Source organism: Podarcis pityusensis (genome assembly GCF_964106645.2).
Source record: "Podarcis pityusensis genome assembly, chromosome: 13".
In the NCBI taxonomy this organism is placed as follows: Eukaryota; Metazoa; Chordata; class Lepidosauria; order Squamata; family Lacertidae; genus Podarcis; species Podarcis pityusensis.
Genome location: NC_138038.1, coordinates 5,958,885 through 5,985,150, shown reverse-complemented (window position 1 = coordinate 5,985,150; position 26,266 = coordinate 5,958,885). Strand labels below are relative to the sequence as shown.

The 26,266-nt window shown below is 48.7% G+C and overlaps 1 protein-coding gene and 1 long non-coding RNA gene across 9 annotated transcripts; one reads left to right on the top strand and one right to left on the bottom strand.

Moving 5' to 3' along the window:
* Positions 1-1,797: 1,797 nt before the first annotated feature.
* On the bottom strand, positions 1,798-23,381 carry LOC308460576 (uncharacterized protein). 8 transcript variants are annotated; one of them, XR_013978581.1, is made up of 6 exons: positions 21,185-21,230; positions 21,013-21,080; positions 20,618-20,924; positions 20,376-20,520; positions 20,169-20,236; positions 19,540-19,852 (listed from the first exon to the last, which is right to left on the bottom strand). XR_013978581.1 is itself a non-coding variant. In XM_080977152.1 (5 exons), the coding sequence occupies exons 1-4, from the start codon at positions 21,207-21,209 to the stop codon at positions 20,408-20,410; spliced, it is 513 nt and encodes a 170-aa protein (XP_080833278.1). In that variant the 5' UTR covers positions 21,210-21,230; the 3' UTR covers positions 1,798-4,460; positions 20,376-20,407. The 8 variants fall into 8 exon arrangements, 5 of the variants coding, with proteins under 5 accessions (XP_080833278.1, XP_080833279.1, XP_080833275.1 ...); XM_080977152.1 differs by lacking the exons at positions 19,540-19,852; positions 20,169-20,236 and adding an exon at positions 1,798-4,460; XR_013978580.1 differs by lacking the exons at positions 19,540-19,852; positions 20,169-20,236; positions 21,185-21,230 and adding exons at positions 5,334-7,020; positions 22,230-23,381.
* On the top strand, positions 8,188-9,048 carry LOC308460682. The gene is made up of 2 exons (XR_013978718.1): positions 8,188-8,284; positions 8,700-9,048. It is a non-coding gene; the product is annotated as an uncharacterized lncRNA (long non-coding RNA).
* Positions 23,382-26,266: the final 2,885 nt, after the last annotated feature.

The window sequence follows — 26,266 nt, the reverse complement described above, 5'->3', positions numbered from 1 at the left end:
AACTGTGGGAAATTGGACAAGAGAAGTGACGCAGGGAGTAGTGAGAGCACTTGCACCCTCTACAGTATGGGCTTACATGAGAGCTTGGTCATCTTTTTTTTAATCACATGTGGTGGGAATGCAAAAAGGTGAAATGCTTCTGGGAGATGATATATAATGAGTTGAAAAAAAATGTTAAAATATACATTTATAAAGAAACCAGAAGCATTTCTCTTGGGTATTGTTGGAAATGATATAAATAGAAAGGAAAGTAAGCTTTTTTTATATGCAGTAACAGCAGCAAGAGTACTTACTATTGGCCCAAAAATGGAAGCAAGAAGAATTACCAACAATGGAAGAATGGAGGATGAAATTAACGGACTACGCAGAACTCGACAAACTAACAGGAAGGATCCAAAACCGGTGGGACCAGAAGTTTACCGAAGACTGGAGTAAATTTACGGACTATTTGAAGAGTATTTGTGATGACCAGACAACATATGTAGGTTTGCAAGAAGTTCTGTGAGGAGTATTAATGAAAATATTGTTAAAATGGAAAAGGAGAGAAAATAGGTTAAGATATTATAAAGGCAGTATTAAGTTAGGAAATGCATAAGAAGTGATGTAAAATGGAAGATTATCAGAGGTGCTGATGGAAGTCTAATAAGATTGTATTTGTGATAATTTTGTGTGGTACGCTTTTTAATTTTGTATGTCAAAAATCAATAAAAATATTTTTTTAAAAAAAGAGAGAGAGAGAGCTTAGTCATCTTTTGATGGATTCAGGGCCAGATTTGGCTCATGCCATAAGCTAGGGTCAGCTAGGGAATCTGATGTGCTAAAATACCTGTTTTATTTCAAACAAAAAGGCATGGCCCTTAACGACCATGAGCCTTCACAAGGCAGCTATCTCTTACTTTAGCTACTGCTAAAGTATACAGATGTCCCAATGGGAGAATTTGTGGAAGGTAAATTGGAGGTTTACTGCCTGTTACTCTATAAAGGAAAATATGCAAAAAATGTTATACCGGTGGTACCTGACACCGCATAAACTCTCTAAGATGTATAAAACCACACCAGATGTTTGTTGGGGATGCGGGAAAACAGGAGGCCCCATGCTTCACATATGGTGGACCTGCCGGAAGGTCAAAGAGTTCTGGAATGACATCTACTCAGAACTAAAAATAACGCTAAAGGTAAATTTCGCTAAAAATCCAGAAACATTTATTTTGAGTATTACGGGTACAGATATCCCCTAGGGTTTAAGATTTTTTTTTTTTTCTGTACGAAACCGCAGCAGCGAGGGTGCTTATTGCGACATATTGTAAAAATGACAAACTTCCTACTATAGGTGAATGGTTACTCAAACTTACAGAATATGCAGAATTAGCCTCTCTTTCTGAAAGAATCAGACAATCCCAGACTGGAGTTCGTTCTAGAATGCGATACCGTATTTTTCGCTCTATAAGACGCACCTTTTCCCTCCCAAAAAGTAAGGGGAAATGTGTGTGCTTCTTATAGAGCGAATGCAGACTGTGCAGCTATCCCAGAAGCCAGAACAGCAAGAGGGATCCCTGCGCAGCACTCCCTCTTGCTGTTCTAGCTTCTGGTTTAGCCCCTCTGTCCCTTCCCCCACCTCCCGGAAAAGCCCCCAAGAGCCACGGTCCCTTTAAAGAGCCGCGCGGAGCGTGTGTGTGGCCCTTGGGGAATAGCCTGCAAGCTCTGCACACACGCTCCATGCAGCTCGTGGGATGCATACAGGTTTTGCTCAGCACTCCCTTTAAAGAATTTTTTTTTTCTTGCATTCCCCCTCTAAAAACTAGGTTGGTCTTATGGTCAGGTGCGCCTTGACTCAACTGTTTAACTGACTCCTCTTAACAGATTCTCTCACGTCAAACTAGCCCAACCCAGACTTATCCTCCCTCTCCCTTCTCTAACTCCAGACTGACTTCTTAACAACTCTAACTCCTCCCCTTGGGTTCCTATTGGTTAATCATTTTACACTTAGTTAACCCTTTCCTTATGACCCAGTATGATGTCACACACCTAGGAGGGCAAACGCCACACCCCGTGACTTCAAGGTGAGGTGTTTCCGCAGCCTTAGAGTTCAGAGAATAGAGGCATGGAAAGGCCATATGAGGGGGTTGGTCTAGATGACCCTCAGGGTCCCTCCCAACTCTACAATTCTATGATCCTATGATTTAAAGTGCATCCAATTAGTATTGAAAGCACATGACGTCCCCCCAATGATCCTGGGCATTGCGGCTTTCCTCTCACAGAACTACAATTCCCAGAACCCCTGAAAACTACAATTCCCAGGATCATTTTGGGGAAGACACCTGCTTTTTAGAACAGGGGGGAGAACCTGCAGCACACTTTCCCCAATTTCCTAGGAACCAGGAATGGGAAGCTCAAGTGCTTCCAACAGGATGACTTGACAGAGCAGGCTTATAAAATTTTGTTCCCAAAGGTGCCTCCCCTCTCTCTACTGAGTGATGGCAAGAGTCCATGGCTCTCACCTTTGGAGAACTGAGATATGGCAGAGACTGTCTTACCTTTAAGAAATACAGTTTATTCACCTGTTTACACCCTCAGTTTGCAAGGAGGAGTCCAGATCTTACAGCAAAGTCCTTCCAAGAGGGACTTGTCCCCCAAACAGGGCAGCCAGCCTTCCAAAGTTGGATTCCAGACTCTCTTCCTCCTCCTCCTCCTCCTCCTCCCCTTGCTCAAAGCCTCCGTTTTCCTCACCACACACCATTATCCTGGACCCCTTTCACATCCCCAGTCTCTGTTCACACCGCAGGGCAAGGGAGAAGGACTTCTCTTGCATTTCCAGTTAGGCTCTCCTTGGCATTGAATTGTTTCCCAAATAATACCAAATCCTACCATTTATTAATCTCTAGGGTTTAGTGGGATCCCCCCTCAATCTATAACAATATTGTGTGTGATAGGGCAATTGAGGTCATTCTATCAGAATTCCCAAGGGAATGTCAAGCAGGGAGGGAGGGGGGAAGAGAGAGAGTGGAATTCTGGGGGAGAGTGACGATTGGAGGAGGCTTTGAAAGGGAGTTTGAATGTTGGGGAGGAGGCAGTTGAGAGTCGGTTGAGAGCGGTGGGCTCTGGAGGGGGAAGGTCAGCTGGGCTGGGCAGCTCTTCAGCTTAGGATCAGTATGAGAGTCGTTTGACGGTTGCCAAAAAGGAACAGAGGCACAGAGTGGCACTGTGACTCTCCCATGGAGGCCGGGGAATGTGGCAGTCCCATGCCCAGTGAAGAGGGGCTCTGCCAGCTGCCCAGGAATAGAATAACCTCAATTTAGGAGGGCCACGGAGCCAGGCTTGGCTTGTATTCCTCATGCCCAGATGCCTCACACCACCCTCTCCAATTACCTAGAAAGCAGCCTTATAGACCAGATTATTGTCTTCCCAAGCAACTTAGAAATGTAATGCTGGTGCTCAACGAAAGAAGTTTAAAGACTCTCTCAAGGCAAATCTAAAAGAAATGCAGTACTGTATAAACAGTCAGGAAATGATGGCCTGTGAGTGCTCCAATTGGAGAACAGCCTTTACCAATGGTGTCATGGACTTTGAAGACACTCGAACTCAGGACGAAAGGGAGAAACAAGTTAAGAGGAAAGCATGCTTGGCAAACCCTCACCGTGATCAACTCCCGCCCGGAAATCTATGTCCCCACTGTGGAAGGACGTGTGGATCCAGAATTGGCCTCCACAGTCCATTATGGATTCACTGTTTAGATCGTGTTCATGGAAGACAATCTTACTCGGCTACGTGTGATCGCCAGAGAAGAAGATGATAGATTTGGGTTCTACGGCCAATTTCATGGCCTTCGTGGGAAATCCTCCTGGGAAGATGCCTTGCATGGGAAGATGCTCCCCCTCCCCCAGTTAGTCCATCACTTCCACCATTGTGCTCCCCCAAAGCCAGCACTCACCCAGCAGGTGGAGGCACACCTTGGGGAGGGGGATAGTGTCATGGGGCAGGAATCAGCTTCACCTGCTGAACAGCAGCCTGAAGGGGGCGAAGGGGGAGTGACTTCACCTGCAGCTTCAAAGACTCCAAGGAGAAAGCGCTGATGAGAACCAGCTGGCTTCACCCTTCTTCAGCAGAGCTCCCAGTAGCAGCCAGAGAAGGAAAGGAAACAGATCGTTATTTTTTCCCCTTTTTAACATTGTTTATTACGAAATCGTTGGCATATTGAAAGCAACCAGTTGCTCTAATTTCTTTGTTTAGTTTTAACATGTGCCAGTCATGCCGCTCTCCTCTTTCAGGGAAGGGCACATTCAGACAGTAACCGGGACATCCCAGAAGACATGCAAGGCACTGAGTAGCATGGATTCCTCCAGCGACTTGGAATGACTTTACAGGCCAGAAAAGCAAGACCGAAATGTCACGGAATACTGAGTTTGGCTCTTGTCCATCAGCTTGGGAAGTGGCGATGGAGACCATTCTCTGGAAGCGTGGCCCTATGAAAACAATCTGAATTTTCAGCGTTAAGCCTTGGTCCAGAAGTCACCTTGAGACCTGCTTACTCACATCAAAGTTCAAATGTTGAGAGAAGTGCTTAATTAAGGAGCTCGTGCATGTGATCGCTCTTTGCTGTTCATAGATTTTGGGAGTCAATCCAGAAATGCAAGACTGGAATGCCACAGATGACGGAGTTTGGCTCTTGTCCATCAGCTTGGGAAGTGGCGATGGAGACCATTCTTTTGAAGCGTGGCCCTGTGGAGGAAGAAGGACTTCGTAACATCCTGGCAGACGTGAGGAATGGATACCCAATGTCCCTGCCCTGACATTGCTCCCAAAGAAAGCTTGGCCAACCCACTTCCGGACGAGACCATCTCCTTTCTCCTCTCATGCAGGAAGGTTTTTCTCCTATTTTCTGTTGACGCTCAACTTGTAGGGTGTTCTCCCAGCCCCATGCAAATCTTTCCTTCCTCTTACCTGTTCTTTTTGTAAGGGCGGCTTTGGCAGCAGCCACAGGGGACAGTGTTCGTACGCATCCCCAAACATGTTTCAGAAGGACCCCTTCTTTCCTTCTGCCCCAGTACCTGAGGGTCCTCATGTGTCTCCAGGGATTTGGTCAGAACAAAGTACACATTGGGGAAAGGCTCCCTTCCTGAAAAGCAAACAGAGACATCAGCAGGCACCTGGCTCCCAGCCATGCTAGTACCAGTCTGGTGCATGAGGGTGGGAGACATGGGAGACATGGGAAGGAAGAATTCCTGTAATATAGGGCACTCAATTGGGATTTTCACTTACCTGAAGTGGGAGCCTTTCCCCCCTTGTTCTGGCTGGCCTCTCGCCTAAGGAAGAAACAAGCTCTGTTATTCTGATTGCTTGGAGGAGTTCCAGATAAATATATAGAGGATAATATTTATTATTATCCTCTATATATTTAGACATATTTATGGAGATATTTTTGAGCCGATTTTGTGGCCCACCCCTCACCTGCGCTCCCATTGGGGGCCCACCTCACCACCCCCTAGCTACGGCCCTGCCTGTACCACCCTACAATTTGCCACCCCTCCCTCTTGTTCTTCCACATAGTTTTCGCCCACTCTGCAGCGTGGTGCCCAGCGTGAGCACCCCGGTCATGCCATCCTAAAAATGCCCCAGCGCAGCCTTGGCAGAGGATCCCACTCCTTGTGCTGGCCAGGTGGACCACAGAGAAACCCTCTCCATAAAACTATAGGGATCTCTAAATCAGGCCGTCCTCCTCCAGCTGGCAAGATCACTGGGAAACCCTTCCCCTGCCACACAAGGTCACAGCATACCTCCGGATTTTGGTGGGTTTCCCTGCACCGCTGGGCTGCTGCTGGGCTGGTTGTGGTTTCCCCAAACCACGGCCCTGCGAAGGAAGAAGGACATTGTACTCTCTAGGGGACAGGGGTCCCATGGGCCGTCCCCAATGATTTCCTTCTGGGGCACATCGCCCTCAATATTTTCTCCCCCCCCCCCCGTCTGCCTTCCCAGCTCCCTCCCTTCCTCGCTTTTCCACATCTCTCTTTCTCCTGTTTGGCACAGAGCAGCTCGGCAGCAGCTAATGGGCAGGCAAGCCAGTGGAGGAAGGGCCCTCCTGCGGTGGAGACATAGGGCCCCCGGGGGGAGCAGCCCCCAAACTTCTGTAGGGACAGCCTGAGCGCTGGTGAGGGTGTCTGGCCAGCTGACCCAGGGAAGGAGGGGGACAGAAAAAGCACCCCTGCCAGGCTGCCCATGCCCACGTCTCCACTGGTTGCCAATGCTCGCTGCTCCTGCCTGGGCACATAATGGCCCAACCCTGGCTTGGAAGGAGGGGGTGAGGGGCTGGGGCAAGACAGGCTTGCTCCCCCCCCCCACTCCAGCACTCAATTGGCATTTCCCCCTACCTGAACTCTGAGCCTTTCCACTCTTTGCCTCCCTACGGGGGTCTTTCTCCTTCCCCCTATCCCATTACCTCTGGGGTGAAAGGCCTTTATCTGGGCTCCAGTCTCTCCCAGGATGCAGCTGTTCCCAGGCTGAACCTTCTCCTCACTGCAAAACAAACAGAGACATCAGCAGGCACCTGGCTCCCAGCCATGCTAGCCCCAGTCTGGGGCAGGGGGGGGACACCTGGGAAGGGGCATTTCCTCCTACCTGATCTTATAAGCTGCCTCAACCTGTCCTCCTCCATACGGGCGTCTGGGCTCCGTCCCGACCGGCCTGGCACAGAGGTAGCAGCCCAAGTCTCCCCCGGCTCCAGAATAACTCTTGAGGTGTTCTTGACGGGGGGAAACCTTGGCTCCTCTTTCTGCGCCAAGTAGGGCTGGGAAGGAGCCATGCCCACATGGAGAAGGGGCAGTGGGGAAGAGGTGCGAGGGTTGCCAGCCGGGAACCGCCGGGATGTTCTCTCTGCCCACGTCCCCATTGGCTGCCAACGATCGCTGCTCCTGCCTGGGCACATAATGGCATGACCCCTGGCTTGGAAGGAGGGAGGTGAGGGGCTGGGGCGAGACAGGCCTGCTCTCCCCCCCCCCACTCCAGCACTCAATTGGCATTTCCCCCTACCTTGCCTCCGTACGGGGGTCTTTGTCCTTCCCCCTGTCCCAGTACCTCTGGGGTGAGAGGCCTTTGTCTGGGCTCCAGTCCCTCCCGGGATGCAGCGACTGCCAGGCTGAACCTTCTCCTCCCTGCAAAACAAACAGAGTCATCAGCAGGTGCCTGGCTCCCAGCCACACTAGCCCCAGTCTGGGGCGGGGGGGGACCTGGGAAGGGGGCATTTCCTCCTACCTGATCTTATAAGCTGCCCCACCCTGAACTCCTTCGTACGGGCATCTGGGCTCCGTCCCGAGCGGCCTGGCACAGAAGCAGCAGCCAAATTCTCCCCCGGCTCCGGAATACCGTATTTTTCGCTCTACAGGAGGCACTTTTCCCCGCCCCATGCAAATTCTCCCTTCTTACTCTTACCTGTATTATTTGTGGGGAAGGGGCTTCAGCAGCAGCCACAGCGGTGCAGAAGCCATACCCTGCAAGAAAGAAGGAATCCCTGAATGTGTGAATGGTCTGTCACAGACCAAACGACCAGGGGCGGGGCTTCAAGAAGTCCCAGGTGAGCAGATGGCTCCTGGGCTCGAATCCTGTTTGTGGCCAGGGGCGTACCGATGGGGGGCAGGGGGACGGGCTGCCCCAAGTGCCATCCTGAAGGGGGGTGACATTCCGACGCACCACCTGCCCGCGCCCCCCAAACCCGCAAATCACGAGCAGCAAAGCATAGAGCGGCAAAGCAATGAAATCCCCCTGTCCCCTTACCTGTGAGGCGAGAGGCCATTGTCTCGGCTCCAGTCCCTCCCGGGATGCAGCGGCTCCCAGGCTGAACCTTCTCCTCACTGCAAAACAAAGGGAGACATCAGCCGGCGCCTGACTCCCAGCCACACGAGCCCCAGTCTGGGGCAGGAGGGTTGGGACCTGGAAAGGGGGCATTTCCTCCTACCTGATCTTATTAGCTGCCCCACCCTGAACTCCTCCGTACGGGCATCTGGGCTCCGTCCCGACCGGCCTGGCACAGAGGCAGCAGCCAAAGTCTGCCCCGGCTCCGGAATAACTCGAGAGGCTGTTTTAATGGGAGGAAACTTTGGCTGCTGCTTCTGCACCAAACAGGGCCGGGAAGGAGCCATGCCCGCACAGAGAACGGATGGAGGGGGAGGCAGGCGAGGGTCAGGGGCCGGGATCCACCGGGATGTTATCTTGCTCTTCATCCTGGAAGCTGGAGCTGGAGCCTCATCCCTGGAGCCTGGCCCTGTGGAGGAAGCAGGATACAGTATGGGCTCTCACTGTCTGCAGATTCCCCAATTATTGCATTGCCACACCATGCTGCTGGGCAATCTCGCAGGGCATGAAATTGTCGGTGGCTCCTGAGGTTTAATGTTCCCAGTTGTACTCTGTGTCCATCTGGGAACTGTAGCGTCAGACGCGAGCTGAGACCAGGAATATCCAGTGGTGGTAGAGGCCCAGTGTTGTCCCAGAGGATACATATGGGAAATGCCAGGGAACCCAGAAGTCTGAACTGACAGATTAGTTCTTTCAGCAGGACTCAGGGACCACCCTGGATCCTCAGCCTTTCACTGTTGCCTCCTTGCCTCAGATTAAAGAGTTTAAGGAACCTCTTTTCAAAGGGTCACACGCAGTGATGGTGGAAAGAAATAATACAAAATAAATCTCACTACGCTTCTGCCCTGTGCAAGCTAAAGTCTGCTAGAGACCTTTCCCTTGAAACCAAAGGCTGTGTACCCACCATACCTTTGGGGCTCATCCCCCCCTTCCCCTTGGGTCGTGTGCCCAGCAATCTCAGATGTGTTAACATATTTGCTCTTTGCTAGATGGGCCAGCCTGGTTCGCAAGGAATTCCTTGTCCGGCACAGTTGTGCAGCCTGTACTTTCATTGATATCCCAATTAATCAAAAATCTACCTTTTGTGTATTTCTGGGGTTTGGGTGGGGGGTCTCCGGCAAATGTATTTTGCTTGCACAGTTTTTAATGCCACTATTGACGTGAACCGATGCATGATTATAAAGTAAATAAAGCTTATTTTTAAAGTTCCCATGTTGACGCCTGATTCTTTCTTAAGTGGGGCAAAGGAAGGGAAGGCAGCTAGCTTCATAGCTGGACTTGCTCAAAAGAAGGTTTTGCAGCCTGATTCCTTTTAAGTTTGCTGTCAAGGATGGAATTTTAAAACTCTGTTTTTTAAGGACCAGGTGGCAACCCTTCTTCAGGTAGACAGGACCCACACTGTGAATTGTGCTCGCAAACATATTGGGAGCCACCGTAGATCCTTTAGGACCAGTGTTATATGGTCCCGGCGGCTGCTCCCAGTCCCCAATCTAGCTGTCACTACATCTGCTGGCTCCTCTCAGATATGCCTGAGCCAATCTGATCTGAGGGGAATCCCTTCCTGTCCTCCAATATATGGTCATCTGTTGGAGCTTGAGCAGGACCAAACCCCACCTCCCAGGCGGCCCCCTTGAAGGCAAGGCACAATCCTGGGACCCTCAACACCCAACGGTTTTCCATTTCCAAGGCACGGGGTCCCTCCCCAACTCAAGAACCTGGCATCTGAGCTCCTCCTACCTTCCTGGTTCCTCCTCATGACTGAGTTCCTAGGACTCCACGGATCTCTGCTAATGGGAGCTGTTCCCAGAGCCCCTAACAAACTACAGTTCCCAGGATCATGGGGGGGGGGGAGACATCTGCCTTTTAGAACACGGATGAGGAACCTGCAGCTTCCTCACACCCATTTCCTTGGAACCCAGAATGGGAAACTGAAGTGCTTCTACTAACAGGATGATTACAGGGAGCAGAAGTGCTTTTCTTCAGCCAGAATTCTCCGCAACTCCATTCCAGCACCTTAAGAAAATTAGTGGGGGGAGGGGGTTTGCCAACTTTCCTCTGCTTTTCCCCTACTGGTTGGGAAAAGAATCTCCCCACCTGGTGACGCAGCTAAGATGGCTCGCTGTTGTGTGCCCAGGGAAGGGCTGCCCTTGCCCGCTGCAGCGGACACCTCGTGTGTAAAGAGAGGGATGCTGATTAGGAAGCAGTGGGAAAGTTCAAAATTGATGCAGGATTGCAGGAGGTATCATGCAGTCTTAAGATGGACATCATTTTATGGAATTAAATGTGCAATACAATACAATAAAATACAATATATACGAAACAAAAGAAACAATTTGGCACCATTGGGGGGGGTGGAAAGGGTTGCTTCCAATCCTGATCTGGAGGCTGTCTTCTCCTTGGAAATAAATCCCAACAGTTTGATGGAGTTTCCTCCCAAGTAAAGTGTGCATGGATTGGGGGCTTCAATGGCTAAAGCCATTTGTTTTTGTGGAAATACTGCTGCCCTGAGACCTTCCAGAGCAATTGCTGGTTAGTGTAGGCTAATAATAATAATAATAATAATAATAATAATAATAATAGTTATTTGTACCCTGCCCTGGTTGTGCTCTCTAAACACTCTCCACACCAAACAATCTCTGAGTTTCTTTCAAGTGCACCAGTGACTGTGCAAAAACATTTAATACCATTTTAAAATGCCAAGAAAAGATGGTTGGGGAACAAACTGAGTCCATCTGCATGACTCCTCCTTTTGCAGAACATTCTGATTCTGTTCAGATGTATTGTAAGTTTGTTCCGTCTGGGCATTCCAAAGATGTAAAAGCCCCACCCACAACCCCCAAAACTCTTATTCAGCAACCTGTCTGGTTTCTGAGACTTTATCAGGCATTGTCCACACAATTTCAAGTTTTCAAAGACCACAAGGACTAGAAATCTGCCTTTTATTTATTTATATATATATATTTAAAGGTAAGATTAGCAGGAAGCTGGATTTTGTACCCTATTATACCTTCTGTTGGGACGCGGGTGGCGCTGTGGGTTAAACCACAGAGCCTAGGACTTGCCGATCAGAAGGTCAGCAGTTCAAATCCCCGCGACAGGGTGAGCTCCCGTTGCTCGGTCCCTGCTCCTGCCAACCTAGCAGTTTGAAAGCACGTCAAAGTGCAAGTAGATAAATAGGTATCGCTCTGGCGGGAAGGTAAACGGCGTTTCCGTGCGCTGCTCTGGTTCGCCAGAAGCAGCTTAGTCATGCTGGCTACATGACCCGGAAGCTGTACACCGGCTCCCTAGGCCAATAAAGCGAGATGAGCGCTGCAACCCCAGAGTTGGCCATGATTGGACCTAATGGTCAGGGGTCCCTTTACCTTTACCTTTATACCTTCTGTAGTTTTTGTTGTTGTGTACATCAGTTGCAACATGAAGACAATTCTACACAGACACACACAATGGCAAGGCGTGTTGTTTTAAAATCCTAATGTGCCTGCCAGATGGTGGTGTTTCAAAAACATCCGAAAGTGCAACATGCTGCATTTGCATCAAACCCTTGTCTTTTATTCTGTCCTTCCGTCTTTGAAGAACTCTTCATAGGCTTGGGAATTCACTTTTGGCAGATTTCGACAACAATGAACTCTCAGCACTGGCAAGTACATGCAGAACTGCTGGCATTATTCAGAACTGGGCATTATCCACAAATGATCCTGTATGATCTAATACCACAGTTGCTGGATAATAATAATAATAATAATAATAATAATAATAATAATAATTTATACCCTGCCCATCTGACTGGGTTTCCCCAGCCACTCTGGGCAGCTTCCAACCAAATATTAAAAACAATACAGCAATTGTTTGTATGCAGACACAGAGCCAAAAAATATAGCCACCTAGCAGTTCATAGTGAGCATCAAGTGAGGCTTCACACAACCGCTTAGGCACATAATAGCAATGGGTGCAAATCGGGGACAGGAATTGCAACTTCTCAATTGCATGCTGTAGCTCCAGCAGGTCAGGTGAACCTATGTTATCCCTGCAATTACTTGTGTTATCCCTGTGCTAACAGAGCAATTTAAAGGAAAGCTTTCTGGGCTGTGTACAGCAGACAGAACATAGGAATGCAGAAATACACAGGATCCTTATTTGCAGTGGGTGAGGTGCAGCCATGGCAGAAACCAGTATCTCCTCCAGCTGGCATTCTGCACCTCCTTTTTAGTTGTTTTCTCGCTGCGTCATTCATCCGTCTTGACATCCAGGTAACATCAACAGCTAGAAGCCAAGTCAGGAGAGCAGGCAGGGGAAGAGAGATCAAGGATTCAAAAGAAAGAGGGACCTCAAGCAGTTGTGGAAGTTGTGCTGGGACCCATTGGGTTGCCCCATGAGTCTGGATAATGCATTATTTTTGAAGAGGATACCTGGATTAATCAAATCAAATACCTTTCTTGGCATCACAGTATAAAACATTTTAAGTCACTGGGATAATTAAAAGGACAGGGGTGAAGCTGTTGAGGGCCATAAGGTCATACTGTGATCGTGTGCACTTAGATATTCTGCTTCTCCCTATCTGTTACCTGAAAGGTTTGGCCTTTTGGGTAAGATTGTGGCTAAAAAGGCAGCTACTAAAAAAATTTGGAAATTGCAAGAAATACCGACAATAGAAGAATGGCAGATGAAGATGATGGACTTTTCGGAGCTGGCTGACCTGACTGGAAGAATCTGCGACCAGAAAGAGGAGGAAACACAAGAAAACTGGAAGAAATTTAAAAAATATTTAGTGAGATACTGTAATATAAGATAATTAGGAAATCCCTAGAAGTAACAGATTAGGCTAAGGGATAGAAAAAGATTAATAATAAAGATTATTATGGATGACAATTGGAAGGAAGGTTAAGAGGTTTGTAATGAAAGAAGATACTGATGTTATAAATATGAATTTGGGAACTGCTAAATATGTAATTTGATGAAATCCAGATTTGAGGGTGTCAAGGAAGTCTTTTAGCAATGTAAATACACCAGGGAATAAGAAGGAAAAAAATCTTCTTTTATTTTGTGTGTTTTTATTCTTGTTAAATTTTTATGTTGTGTCAAATGTAATGTTTTTATTTTGTGTTTTTGTCTATGTGTTATAAGAGAAAACTAATTATTATTATTATTATTATTATTATTATTATTATTATTATTAAAAAGGAGGCTACTAAAACAGTGATATCTTTGTCCCGATCTGCCAGGAGAAACCTCATTTGACTTCTTCTCGGAGTTCTAGGCTGGAAGTCCAACATTTTGCTCAGTTGGTGAGGTCTGCTGTGTAACGAGCAATCTAAGAGAATGTGGTCCATTGAATCAATACCTGGATTATAAGTACGCCAATTAAACACTCATGACCTGATGCGTTATTATCAAACTGCGTCACAAGCTGGACACGGAGCTGCTTTCAGAATATCACTGAGGTGAGTAGCATAGCATTTTGGATCAGGGTGTCACAATCCCAGAAGCATCAATTCAGAAAGCTGAATTCAAGGGACGCGATAACTGAAACCAGCTCTGGCCACGTGGTGGCAGCAAAATACACTTTTTGAAAGCATCTGCATTACATCCTATGATGGATTGTCACTAACCAAATGAATACTTGTCATTTGAAAGGCTTCAGAAGGGCAAGAAGCAGGTTTTAATTTTTGTTGGGGATCTATCAATACCAGCCTTGGATTGTATTAGATAAAAATTTTACCTGGATATGTGCCAAGCTCCATTACAGAACAATCATCCTGGATAGCTCAGTCGGTAGAGCATAAGACTCTTAATCTCATGGTTGTGGGTTCAAGCCCCACGCTGGGCAAAAAGATTCCTGCATTGCAGGGGGTTGGACTAGATGACCCCCGTGGTCCCTTCCAGCTCTACAGTTCTGTGATCCCTTCTATGCCCACATACTCTGAGACTAAAGGTTTATTGTACCTGTTTCTTTCCAGTCTGATTTTCCCCACACGGTCTGGACTCCCTTATTTCACCCCCAGACACTTTTCAAGAATTGTTCCACTAATTCTTTGAATTCTCTCTCCTTATATTGATTTAATTTGGGAAGTTTTCTCGCTCTGGTGAGAGTCTTAGAGGCTGTGTGCTGATGAGCGGATCTCTCCCTCTACTGCCTTGGCTTATTTCCAAAATTATGACAGCCTGAACTCTTCAGAGCTTGCGTTGCCCTGGTGGGGAGCTCGGTTTTGTGCCTGTGTGTGTGTATTTGCATTTATAGAAAATTTTATTCATTGTTTTTAAAAGATGGCATGTCAAGTCATCAAGCACAAGGAAAGAAAGATCAGACAGCAAATATTTGGGTCATATATGGCAAAGAACAAGAACATTCAATCTAAAATGTCTTTTTTCTATAGACATTTTAATATCTACAGTTCCAGAGTTGCAGACATGAAACAGTAATTACCCTGAATAGAGACGTATTTCCCAATTTTTAAAAAGAAAAATACCCAGTTACAAGACATTTGTACTGGCAGTAAACACAGAACAAAAGTAATATATCTAAGCATTTAATGTGCCTTTTTTATTGAGGTAGGTGAGATGTATTGAGGTAGGTGTGTATCAAAACAAGCACTGCACGACTACTGTTTAATATGGTTTACTTGCACCCACAGGGACACAGGTAAGAAACATTTCCATGAACAGAAGGATGGAGTATGTGCGCATTATAATAAACCAAGTTTGTGTTCAACCAAAAGATGAGGATCTCCCATTCCTTCACTCTGTGCCGGGTCGTTCAGAATATCCTCAAAACCAATGCAGTCACAGTTGCCTTTCCAGATATCCAGGGACAAGTTAGAACTAGGAAGGAAGACGCTGGAGCTGCTTCACTGCTTGGAATTCCATTTGCAGCTTCAGCGGTGCCTGCAGCCCCGGAATATTTCTCAGAGTAGAAAAATCCATTTTATCTTGATTTAACAAAAAAAATTATCTGATAGTTTGAAAGGATGAACAGGGAAAAGTTCACTCTTCACATTTGTAAAGCCTCAATGTATCACACCACAGCTTTCAAATGCTCCAGCAGCTGAAAAAATCAGAAACTGGAATACAGTACTTCAGTTGAGATCCAAAAGCTCAGGATTTTTGCACCGTCACCCAATGCCTCTTCCTTCTGCCAGCCGGCGGGGAGCTCATTAACGGCATCGCTGGGGAATCCTCAAGCTGTTCCTTTTTATTTAAAAAGCAGGGGGGAAAGGATAATGGTCAAGGACAATGGGAGTTGTAGTCAAGCAACCCCTGTAGGAAGGCCCCCAGTTCCCAAACTCATCTTATTAGTGTAGGCCTTTTTTTCAGAACTGCCTCCACAGCATGAACACTTACGCTCAACTTGTAGAGGGTTCTCCCCACCCTATGCAAATCTTTCCTTCCTCTTACCTGTTCTATTTATAAGAGCAGCTTCAGCAGCAGCCACAACAGTGAAAACAGGAGATCCTGGAAGAAAGAAGGTATCTTTGAAGCAGGGGAGAACTCGACACTAAGAACTGCTTTAAGGGGAGAATCCCTGAGCATGTGAAACTCTGCCAGCGGTAGCAGATTCACCCAATCGTCCTGGGGATAATTAAGGAAGCAGCAAAGATACACTTCCAGGACTGCTCTGTCTGCCTGTCTCCTCTCTCCTCACTTCATGTTAGTTTGGTGTTGGGTTGGTTGGTTGGTTGGTTGGTTAGTGAAAGCTGGTAGTGTTGAGGTGTGTACACTTGGTCAGTCGCTTTTGCAGAAAGACTTTTAAGAATAAAAGCAGAAAGCAATCTGCAAGGACACTCTTCTCGTGGACTCTTTTATGCCAACAAGGGTCCGAGGACCAGGCTGAGGCGACAAAGGGAGGTCAGAACCTTTTCTTTTCTTTTTACAAACACTGACAAGAACGTCCCCTTAGCCACCCATCCAGCTGTCACACCCACCCCAGGGACTTAAAGCCCATCCCACTGCGGAGCTCACAAGAGCCGCTTTTTGGCAGACGACCATGAGATGTAGCAGAAGAAAATCTCTGACTGCATGGCTTTAAAAGAGGACTTCCTGACTGTCTGCCATGGCAATCACCTGTGCCAATTACACTGGAGCCCTTCTGTGCTAGTAACAGAAGATAATATGGGAGTAATTATCCTCCCATATTATATTAATATGGGAGTAATTAACCCCCCTGGGGTTAGGGGGGCTCTCCACCCGCAGATTGTCCGATACCTGCTGCCCGTCCAGAAGGAAGAGGGGGCAGGGGGAGCTGGGTGTACACCGCACGGCTGTGGCAACTCTCCCAAGCCGGCGCCACGAGCAGAGAACACCTGCTTTTTAAGATAAAAATTTGGACTTAATTAACAGGCATGTCCTGAACCAGCAGAGACAAAATAACTTGCTAATTTAATCAGCCTCTGAGAAGGAACTGATCTGGGGAAAGAGTTTAATCATGACCAAAATACAACGGCTTGAAAATGTAAGTGGATGCTATCTTAATTATGAAACGGACTTGTGAAATTTTGACTATGAGTCTGGCAATGATCACTAAGGGAAAGATGAAAGGAATTCCTAATGGAGCTATCGTTTTAGCGTGGAGGTATCATCTCATTAAGGGCTGGAAGAAGTCCAAGAGGAGAGTTCTGGATATCTGCCTGGGATTAATGGCGGACAATGACACAGTTAAAATATCTCTTGAGAGCAGAAAACGAAACTAAAGATCTCTGAGGAGCAGAAACAAGAGTACAAAGGACTGGCCTGGAATTCTGAAGAGCTGCCCTGAGCTAATGGTGTCTTTCTGTCTGGGATCTGGCGTATAATGTCTCCTGATGGCAGAAACTGAAAATGGAATTGCAGGAAACGGATAATACCAGGGGAAATATTTCACCAGAACTATGAAGACTGAAGTTTGAACAGACCAGTGGTTGTAAACAAAAATGAAAATAAAGTGAAGGATTAACATCAGAATGGTTTATTGACTAATTAAGAAATGCAATGTGATATTAAATGATTAGCACTCCGTGAAATTCAGAGCATGGGAAGTCACACAAAGATATATCATCTGACAATATATTTGGCTTTTTTATTGCATAGTAATTTGGAATGTTTTAATGTAGTTCTTATTGGATTATTAAATTGGAAAACTCAATAAAATAATATTTTTTAAAAAAGAGCATTAGACGGCATATCACAGACCATAGAATCATAGAATTATAGAGTTGGAAGAGACCACAAGGGCCATCGAGTCCAACCCCCTGCCAAGCAGGAAACACCATCAGAGCACTCCTGACATATGGTTGTCAAGCCTCTGCTTAAAGACCTCCAAAGAAGGAGACTCCACCACACTCCTTGGCAGCAAATTCCACTGTTGAACAGCTCTTACTGTCAGGAAGTTCTTCCTAATGTTTAGGTGGAATCTTCTTTCTTGTAGTTTGGATCCATTGCTCCGTGTCCGCTTCTCTGGAGCAGCAGAAAACAACCTTTCTCCCTCCTCTATGTGTCATCCTTTTATATATTTGAACATGGCTATCATATCACCCCTTAACCTCCTCTTCTCCAGGCTAAACATGCCCAGCTCCCTTAGCCATTCCTCATAAGGCATCGTTTCCAGGCCTTTGACCATTTTGGTTCTGCATGTTGCTCCCCCGCCCCCTCCTTTGGCTGCTTGATGGTAGAGTTGGAAGGGGTCCCAAGGGTCATCTAGTCCAACCCCAAACAATGCCAGGATCCTGCCCACTGCCAGCCCTGGCTGGGCTCCAAACTCTGACCATCTCCTTACCAGCCAGATGCACTGACCCCTTGCAATTCTGCTTAGGGTGGAGAAAGGACAGAGAGAAATGTTTTGCTCTCTGTCCCTCAGGACATGGATATGAGAGCCACACCATGCAGCTCTCTCAATATCTCAAGGGCCGTCACAGGGAGGAGGGAGGAAGCTTGTTTTCTCTTGCTCCAGAGGCCCTCAGGACCTGAAGCCATGGGTTCAAGTTACAAGTAAGGAGATTCCGACTCAACTTCAGGAGGAATTTTCTGACAGGAAGAGCTGTTTGACAGTGGGAAGGAAACCCTCAGGAGGCGGTAGACTCCGTTTCCTTGGAGGTTTTTGAGCAGAGGTGGGATGGCCATCTGCCATGGATGATTTAGCTGAGATTCCTGCATTGCAGGGGGTTGGTCTAGATGACCCATGGGTCCCTCCCAACTCCACAATTCTTTGACCCTATGATTTAAAGTGCATCCAATGAGAATTTAAAGCACATGATGTCCCCCTAATGAATCTGAGCATTGCAGCTTTCCTCTCACTGAACTACAATTCCCAGAACCCCTGAAAACTACAATTACCAGGATCATTTAGGGGATGACATCTGCTTTTTAGAACATGGAGCAGAACCTACAGCTCGCTTCCCCCAATTTCATAGGATCCAGAAATGGGAAGCTCAAGTGCTTCTAACAGGATGACTTGACAGAGAAGGCTTTAGTGGGATCCCCCCTCAATCTATAACAATATTGCGCATAATATTGTAACTAAGGTAATTCTATTAGAATTCCCAGGGGAATGTCAAGCAGGGAGGGAGGGGGGAAGAGAGAGAGTGGAATTCTGGGGGAGAGTGACGATTGGAGGAGGCTTGGAAAGGGAGTTTGAATGTTGGGGGGGGAGGCAGTTGAGAGTCGGTTGAGAGCGGTGGGCTCTGGAGGGGGGAGGTCAGCTGGGCTGGGCAGCTCTTCAGCTTAGGATCAGTATGAGAGTTGTTTGACGGTGGCCAAAAAGGAACAGAGGCACAGAGTGGCACTGTGAGTCTCCCATGGAGTCCGGGGAATGTGGCAGTCCCATGCCCAGTGAAGAGGGGCTCTGCCAGCTGCCCAGGAATAGAATAACCTCAATTTAGGAGGGCCACGGAGCCAGGCTTGGCTTGTATTCCTCATGCCCAGATGCCTCACACCACCCTCTCCAATTACCTAGAAAGCAGCCTTATAGACCAGATTATTGTCTTCCCAAGCAACTTAGAAATGTAATGCTGGTGCTCAACGAAAGAAGTTTAAAGACTCTCTCAAGGCAAATCTAAAAGAAATGTAGTTTAAACAATTGGGAAACACTGGCGTGCGAGCTCTCCAATTAGAGAACAGCCTTTACCAACGGTGTCATGGACTCTGAAGACACTCGAACTCAGGGCAAAAGGGAGAAACAAGTTAAGTGGAAAGCATGCTTGGCAAACCCTCACCGTGATCAGCTCCCACCCAGAAACCTATGTCCCCACTGTGTAAGGATGTGTGGATCCAGAATTGGCCTCCACAGTCCATTATGGACTCACTGTTAAAACCGTGTTCATGGAAGACAATCTTACTCGGCTACGAGTGATCGCCAAAGAAGAAGATGATAAATTTGGAGTCTACGGCCAATTTCATGGACTTCATGAAAAATCCTCAGGGGAAGATGCCTTGCCTGTCCATGCTCCCCCAACGTCCGGTTGATCCAACACTTCCACCATTGTGCTCCCTAAAAGCCAGCACCCACCCAGCAGGTGGAGGCGCACCTTGGGGAGGGGGATATTGTCATGGGGCAGGAATCAGCTTCACCTGCTGAACAGCAGCCTGAAGGGGGAGAAGGGGGAGTGACTTTTCCTGCAGCTTCAAGGACTCCAAGGAGAAAGTGCTGATGAGAACCAGCTGGCTCCAGCCTTCTTAAACAGAGCTCCCAGTAGCAGCCAGAGAAGGCAGAGAAGGAAAGAAAACAGCTCCCCCCCCCTTTTTGATACTGTTTGTTGCGGAATATTATTTGATCATTGGCATATTGAAAGCAACCAGTTGCTCTGACTTCTTTATTTAATTTTAACATGTGCCAGTCATGCCGTTCTCTTTCAGTGAAGGGCACATTCAGACAGCAACTGGAACATCCCCGAAAACTTGCAAGGCACCAAGCAGCATGGATTCCTCCAGCGATTTGGAAGGACTTTACAATCCAGAAAAGCAAGACAGGAACGCCACGGAAGACGGAGTCTCGCTCTGTGTCCATCACCTTGTGTGCTGGCGACGGAGACCATTCTCTGGAAGCGTGGCCCTGTGGAGGAAGAAGGACTTGGTATCCTCCTGGCAGACGTGGGGAATGGATGCCCAATGCCCCTGCCCTGACATTATTCCCAAAGAAAGCTTGGCAAACCCACTTCCGGACGAGAGCATGAGAGCAGAAAGGTTCTTCTCCTATTCTCTGTTGACACTCAACTTGTAGGGTGTTCTCCCAGCCCCATGGAAATCTTTCCTTCCTCTTACCTGTTCTTTTTATAAGGGTGGCTTTGGCAACAGCCACAGGGGACAATGTTCCTACAATTCCCCAAACATATTTCAGAAGAACCCCTTCCTTCCTTCTGCCCCAGTACCTGAGGGTCGTCACGTCTCTCCAGGGATTTAGCCAGAACAATGTACACATTGGGGAAAGGTTCCCTTCCTGCAAAGAAAATGGAGCAATCAGCAAGTGCCTGGCTCCCAGCCATGCTAGCACCAGTCTGGGGCAGGAGGGTGGGAGACATGGGAAGGAAGCAATCCTATAATATAATATAGGGCACTCAATTGGCATTTCCACCTACCTGAATTCTGAGCCTTTCCACACTTTGCCTCCCTACGGGGGTCTTTGTCCTTCCCCCTGTCCCAGTACCTCTGGGGTGAGAGACCTTTGTCTGGGCTCCAGTCCCTCCCGGGATGCAGCGGCTCCCAGGCTGAACCTTCTCCTCACTGCAAAACAGAGACAGCAGCAGGCGCCTGACTCCCAGCCACGCTAACCCCAGTCTGGGGCAGGGGGGGGACCTGGGAAGGGGGCATTTCCTCCTACTTGATCTTATTAGCTGCCCCACCCTGAACTCCTCCTTACGGGCGTCTGGGATCCGTCCCGGCCGGCCTGACACAGAGGCAGCAGCGAAAGTCTCCCCCGGCTCCGGAATAACTCTGGAGGTGCTTTTGATGGGTGGAAACCTTGGCTGCTGCTTCTGCGCCAAGTAGGGCAGGGAAGGAGCCATGCCCGCATGGAGAACGGACGGAGGGGGAGGCAGACGAGGGTCAGGGGCTGGGAACCGCCATGATGGTCTCTCATTCTTCATCCCTGGAGCAGGTGCTGGAGCCTCATCCCTGGAGGTGTGGCCCTGTGGAGGAAGCAGGACATCATATGAGAATGGGCTGTGGTGAGCCAAAAACTATGGAAGGACCCCTTTGTTCCCTCTGCCCCAGTACCTGAGGGTTGTCACATCTCTCCAGGGATTGGACCAGAACAAAGTATATGTTGGGGAAAGGCTCCCTCCCTGCAAAGAAAACAGAGACATCAGCAGGCTCCTAGCTCCCAGCCACGCTAGCCCCAGTCTGGGGCAGGAGGGTGGGGGACCTGGGAAGGGGCATTTCCTTCTACCTGATCTTATTAGCTGCCCCACCATGAACTCCTCCGTACGGCCGACCGGCCTAGAACAGAAGCAGAAGCCAAAGTCTCCTCCGTCTCTGAAATGACTCAAGAGCCTGTTTTAATGGGAGGAAACTTTGGCTGCTGCTTCTGCGCCAAACAGGGCCGGGAAGGAGCCATGCCCACACGGAGAAGGGGCAGTGGGGAAGAGGTGCGAGGGTTGTCAGCTGGGAACCGCTGGGATGTTCTCTCGCCCTTCATGAGCTGGAGCCTCATCCCTGGAGGCATGGCCCTTTGGAGTAAGCAGCACATCATATGAGAATGGGCTGTGATGGGCCAAAAACTACATCTTCGCACTGTCACCCAGTTCCACGCTCTGGAATTTGTCTTTGGGGAATCCTCAAGCTGTTTTTTTAATTAAAAAAGAAGGGGGAAAGGACAGTGGTCGAGGACAATTGGAGCTGTAATCAGCCAGCCCCTATAGGAAGGTCCCCAGTCTCCAAACCTGCCTTATCAGTGCATGCCTTTTTTCAGAAATGCACCCAGAGCATGAACATGTACTCTCAACTTGTAGGGTGTTTTCCCCGCCCCATGCAAAGGTTCCCTTCATCTTACCTGTTCATTTTGGGGGAGGCTTGGGCAGCAGCCACAGCGGTGCAGACAGGAGATCCTGCAACAAAAAAAGGGATCTTTGAAGCAGGGGAGAACTCGACGCTACGCACTGCTTCTTGGGCTCGAATCCTGTTGCTGCTTTCGCAGTGGCATCTGGGTGGCCCCTGGGAGAAAAGAAGGCTGGACCAGACAGGCCCTTGGCCTGATCCTGCAGGCCCTTCTGGTGTGTTTCCTAAGACCCCCTCCTCCCACCTGTCCCATTACCTCAGGGGCGAGAGGCCGCCGTCTGGGCTCCAGTCCCTCCCGGAATGCGGCGGTTCCCTGGCTGAACTTTTCCCTCACTGCAAAGGAAACAGAGACATCAGCAGGTGCCTGGCTCCCAGCCACACTAGCCCCAGTCTGAGGCAGGAGGGTGGGGGACCTGGGAGGGGGCATTTCCTCCTACCTGATCTTATAAGGGCTCCCTACTTCTCCTCCATACGGGCGTTCGACTGGCCTAGCACAGAAGCAGCAGCCAAAGTCTCCTCCCTCTCCAAAATAACCCAAGAAGCTGTTTTAATGGGAGGAAACTTTGGCTGCTGCTTCTGCGCCAAACTGGGCCGGGAAGGAGCCATGCCCACACGGAGAAAGGGCAGTGGGGACGCGCCGCGAAGGACGTCAGTCAGGAACCGCCGGGATGTTGTCCGGTTCTTCATCCCGGGAGCTGGAGCTGGAGCCTCATCCCTGGAGGCGTGGCCCTGTGGAGGAAGAGGGACATCATATGAGAATGGGCTGTGACTGGCCCAAAACTACTGACAGAATGTCAACTCAGACGCTCTTTCAGCTGTCTTAACCACACCAAATATTGAAAGGCTTCTCTCTCCACTTTCACTATCATGGAGAATCCTGGAAATCCTGTAGTGTGTTCAGGGTGCTAGGAATGGGAGCTGTCCGAAATGGTAGGTCCTTGACAAAGGACAGGTCCCAGGATTCCTTGGTGGAAGCCAAGAGCCGTGAAAGTGGTAGAAGAGGCCTTGGAATGTCTGGTGTGGTGGATGCTCTCAACAGGAAGCCTGGCGCTTTTGTCGGGGTTTTGTTCTGGGGATTGCAGCTCCAACCAGAATCTCATAGGGTCAGAACCCATAGGGTTCAGGGCAGGGTGGGATTGCCAAAGTCTCTTTTCCCGGACACCCGCCTGCTTTCTGCCCCCTTTTTGATAGATTTTTGGGCCAAGAACAGAAAGCTAAATGCACACAAGTTAGATGCGCCAAAGTTGCTGGCTTTCTGGAATCGTCAAGGAATGATGGACACATGCAACTGCGAACCAGGGGGAACTTTTTTAAGCTGTGTGAACACGATCACACTGCCGATATGGCAAGAGCCGCCTCCTTGCGGGAATAAGGAAGCCAAGGAGAATCAGATGCCCCACAAGAGCATCTTGGATGAGGTGGCTTTCAAAGAGGGTGAGACAATTGCCTGGTGGAGAGCGTTATTGCAAGGCAACCAGGCTGGAGGGAGGAATGCTTCTGAAAAGCACTTTCTGGAAGCCACAGGTGGAGAGAGTGTTCCTATGAGGCCCAAAAGAAGTTGCACAAGGACCCCTTCCTTCCTTTTGTCCCAGTACCTGAGAGTCGCCACGTCCCTCCAGGGATTTCGCCAGAACGAAGTAAACGTTGGGGAAAGGCTCCCTCCCTGCAAAGGAAATGGAGACATCAGCAAGTGCCTGGCTCCCAGCCATGCTAGCACCAGTCTGGCGCATGAGGGTGGGAGACATGGGAGACATGGGAAGGAAGCATTCCTGTAATATAGGGCACTTAATTGGCATTTCCACTTACCTGAAGTGGGAGCCTTTCGCCCCTTGTTCTGGCCGGCCTCTCGCCTAAGGAAGAAACAAGCTCAGTTAGTCTGATTGGTTGGAGGAATTCCAGATAAATATATAGATGATAATATGTATATATTTCATTCCAAGGTTTATTATGGTAACTGAGACCACCAGTTGAGGTTGGCTAGAATCTCAGGCATTTCCACTTACCTGATCTTAGCAGCTCTTCCCACTTGGCCTCCATATGGGCGTCTTGGCTCCGTCTCAGCCGGACTAGCACAGAAGCAGAATCCAAAGTCTCCTCCCTCTTCGGAATAACTCTCGATGTGCTTTTAATGGGAGGAAACCTTGACTGCTGTTTCTGCGCCAAGTAGGGCCAGGAAGGAGCCATGCCCGCATGGAGAAGGGGCGGAGGGGGAGCCACACGAGGGTCAGGGGCTGTGAACCACCGGGATGGTCTCTCATCCTTCATCCCGGAAGCTGGAGATGGAGCCTCATCCCTGGAGGTGTGGGCCTGTAGAGGAAGCAGGATACAGTAAGGACTCTCGTGTGAATGGACTCTCACTTTCCTTGGAGTCCCCAATTATCATGTTGTCACAAAATGCTGCTGGTTAAACTCACAGTGCATAAAATCGCTGGAGGCTCCTGAGTTTTTAATGCTTTCAGTTGTACTCTGCAACCATCTGGGAACTGTAGCGCCGCACACAAGCCGAGACCGGGAATATCCACTCAAATCAAAGTTTAAGGAACCTCTTTTCAAAGGGTCACACGCAGTGATGGTGGAAAGAAATAATACAAAATAAATCTCACTACGCTTCTGCCCTGTGTGAGCTAAAGCCCCCTAGAGACCTTTCCCTTGAAACGATAGGCTGTGTACCCACCATACCTTTGGGGCTCATCCCCACTTCCCCTTGGGTCGTGTGCCCAGCAAGCTCAGATGTGTTAACAGATTTGCCCTTTGCTAGACGGGCCAGCCTGGTTTGCAAAAGTCAGCCCAGGAATTCCTTGTCTGGCACAGTTGTGCAGCCTGTACTTTCATTGATATCCCAATTAATCAAAATTCTGCAGTTGATCAATTTCTACAGCTTAGTTGGGTTGGGGTCTCCTGCAAATCTATAACAGTATTTTTCCTGTACAGTTTTTAATCCCTGTATTGTTGTGACCTGATTCATGATTATAAAGTAAGTAAAGCTTATTTTTAAAGTTCCCAGGTTGATGCCTGATTCTTTCTTAAGTGGGGCAAAGGGAGGGAAGGCAGCTAGCTTCATAGCTGGACTCGCTCAAAACAAGGTTTTGCAGTCTAATTCCTATCCTTTTAAGTTTGCTGTCAAGGATGATATTTTTTAAGGACCAGGTGGCAACCCTTCTTCAGGTATACAGGACCCACACTGTGAATTGTGCTCACAAAGGTACTGGGAGCCATCATAGATCCTTTAGGACTGGTGTTCTGTGGTTGCAGCGGCTGCTCCCAGTCCCCAATCTAGCTGTTGCTACATCTGCTAGCTCCTCTCAGATATGCCTGAGCCAATCTGATCTGAGGGGAATCCCTTCCTGTCCTCCAATATATGGTCATCTGTTAGAGCTTGAGCAGAACCAAACCCCATCTCCCAGGCGGCCCCCTTGAAGGCAAGGCACAATCCTGGGACCCTCAACACCCAACGGTTTTCCATTTCCAAGGCACGGGGTCCCTCCCCAACTCAAGAACCTGGCATCTGAGCTCCTCCCACCTTCCTGGTTCCTCCTCATGACTGAGTTCCTAGGACTCCATGGATCTCTGCTAATGGGAGCTGTTCCCAGAGCCCCTAACAAACTACAGTTCCCAGGATCATGGGGGGGGGGGGAAGACACCTGCTTTTTAGAACAGGGATGAGGAACCTGCAGCTTCCCCACACCCATTTCCTTGGAACCCAGAATGGGATGTTGAAGTGCTTCTTCTAACAGGATGATTGCAGGGAGCAGCAGTGCTTTTTATCTTCTGGACTTCCGTTCCAGCACCTTAAAAAAAAAAAAAAATTTTTTTTTGCCCAACTTCCGCCTGCTTTTCCCCTGTAAAAGAGTCTCTCCCCCCCCCCCCCCCGTCAATGCAGCTAAGATGGCTTGCTGCTGCGTGCCCAGGGAAGGCCCGCCATTGCCTGCTGCAGTGGTCACCTCGTGTGTCAAGAGAGGGATGCTGATTGGGAAGCAGTGCAAGAAGAAGCCGGCAGCTTCTGGGATGCTGATTCCTGGACATCTTGCAGCTGTGTGGATGCAGGAATGGGTGGGCAAAGAAATAAAACTGCCATTCAGGGATATCTTTATCAGCACCACCTGCAAAGTCACAACGTGGTGAATAAGACTTGGGAATACCCAGGAATGTTTCTCTGGGTAAACTGGAGGGGAAGCAGCGTAACAGGGTGGGGTGCAGTGGGGAGGGAAAGTGGGAATGATGGAAAAGCTCAAAATTGATGCAGGACTGCAGGAGGTATAACGCAGACTTAAGATGAGACTTAAGCAGGGCCAGACTTAAGATGAGACTTACCGGTAAGCAGGGCCAGACTTAAGATGAGACTTAAGCAGGGCCAGAGCCTCAGCCACTTGGCTTCCTGGCACAGCTGAAGCAGGCTGCACTAAAAAGAAGCAAAAGAAACAGGACAATGGGAGTTGTAGTCGGACATCACCTGTAGGAGGAACCCCAGCTCCCA

Bases quoted from the DNA above. Each gene is read 5' to 3' on its own strand.
- LOC308460576 (XM_080977152.1), bottom strand. From the start codon at position 21,209: ATGGTGGGGCAGCTAATAAGATCAG. The intron at 21,081-21,184 runs GTAGAAGGAAAT...TTTTCTTTGCAG, and splicing joins GGGGCAGCTAATAAGATCAG to GGAGGGAGCCTTTCCCCAAC. The intron at 20,925-21,012 runs GTACTGGGGCAG...CTTCCTCCACAG, and splicing joins AGAGATGTGACAACCCTCAG to GGCCACACCTCCAGGGATGA.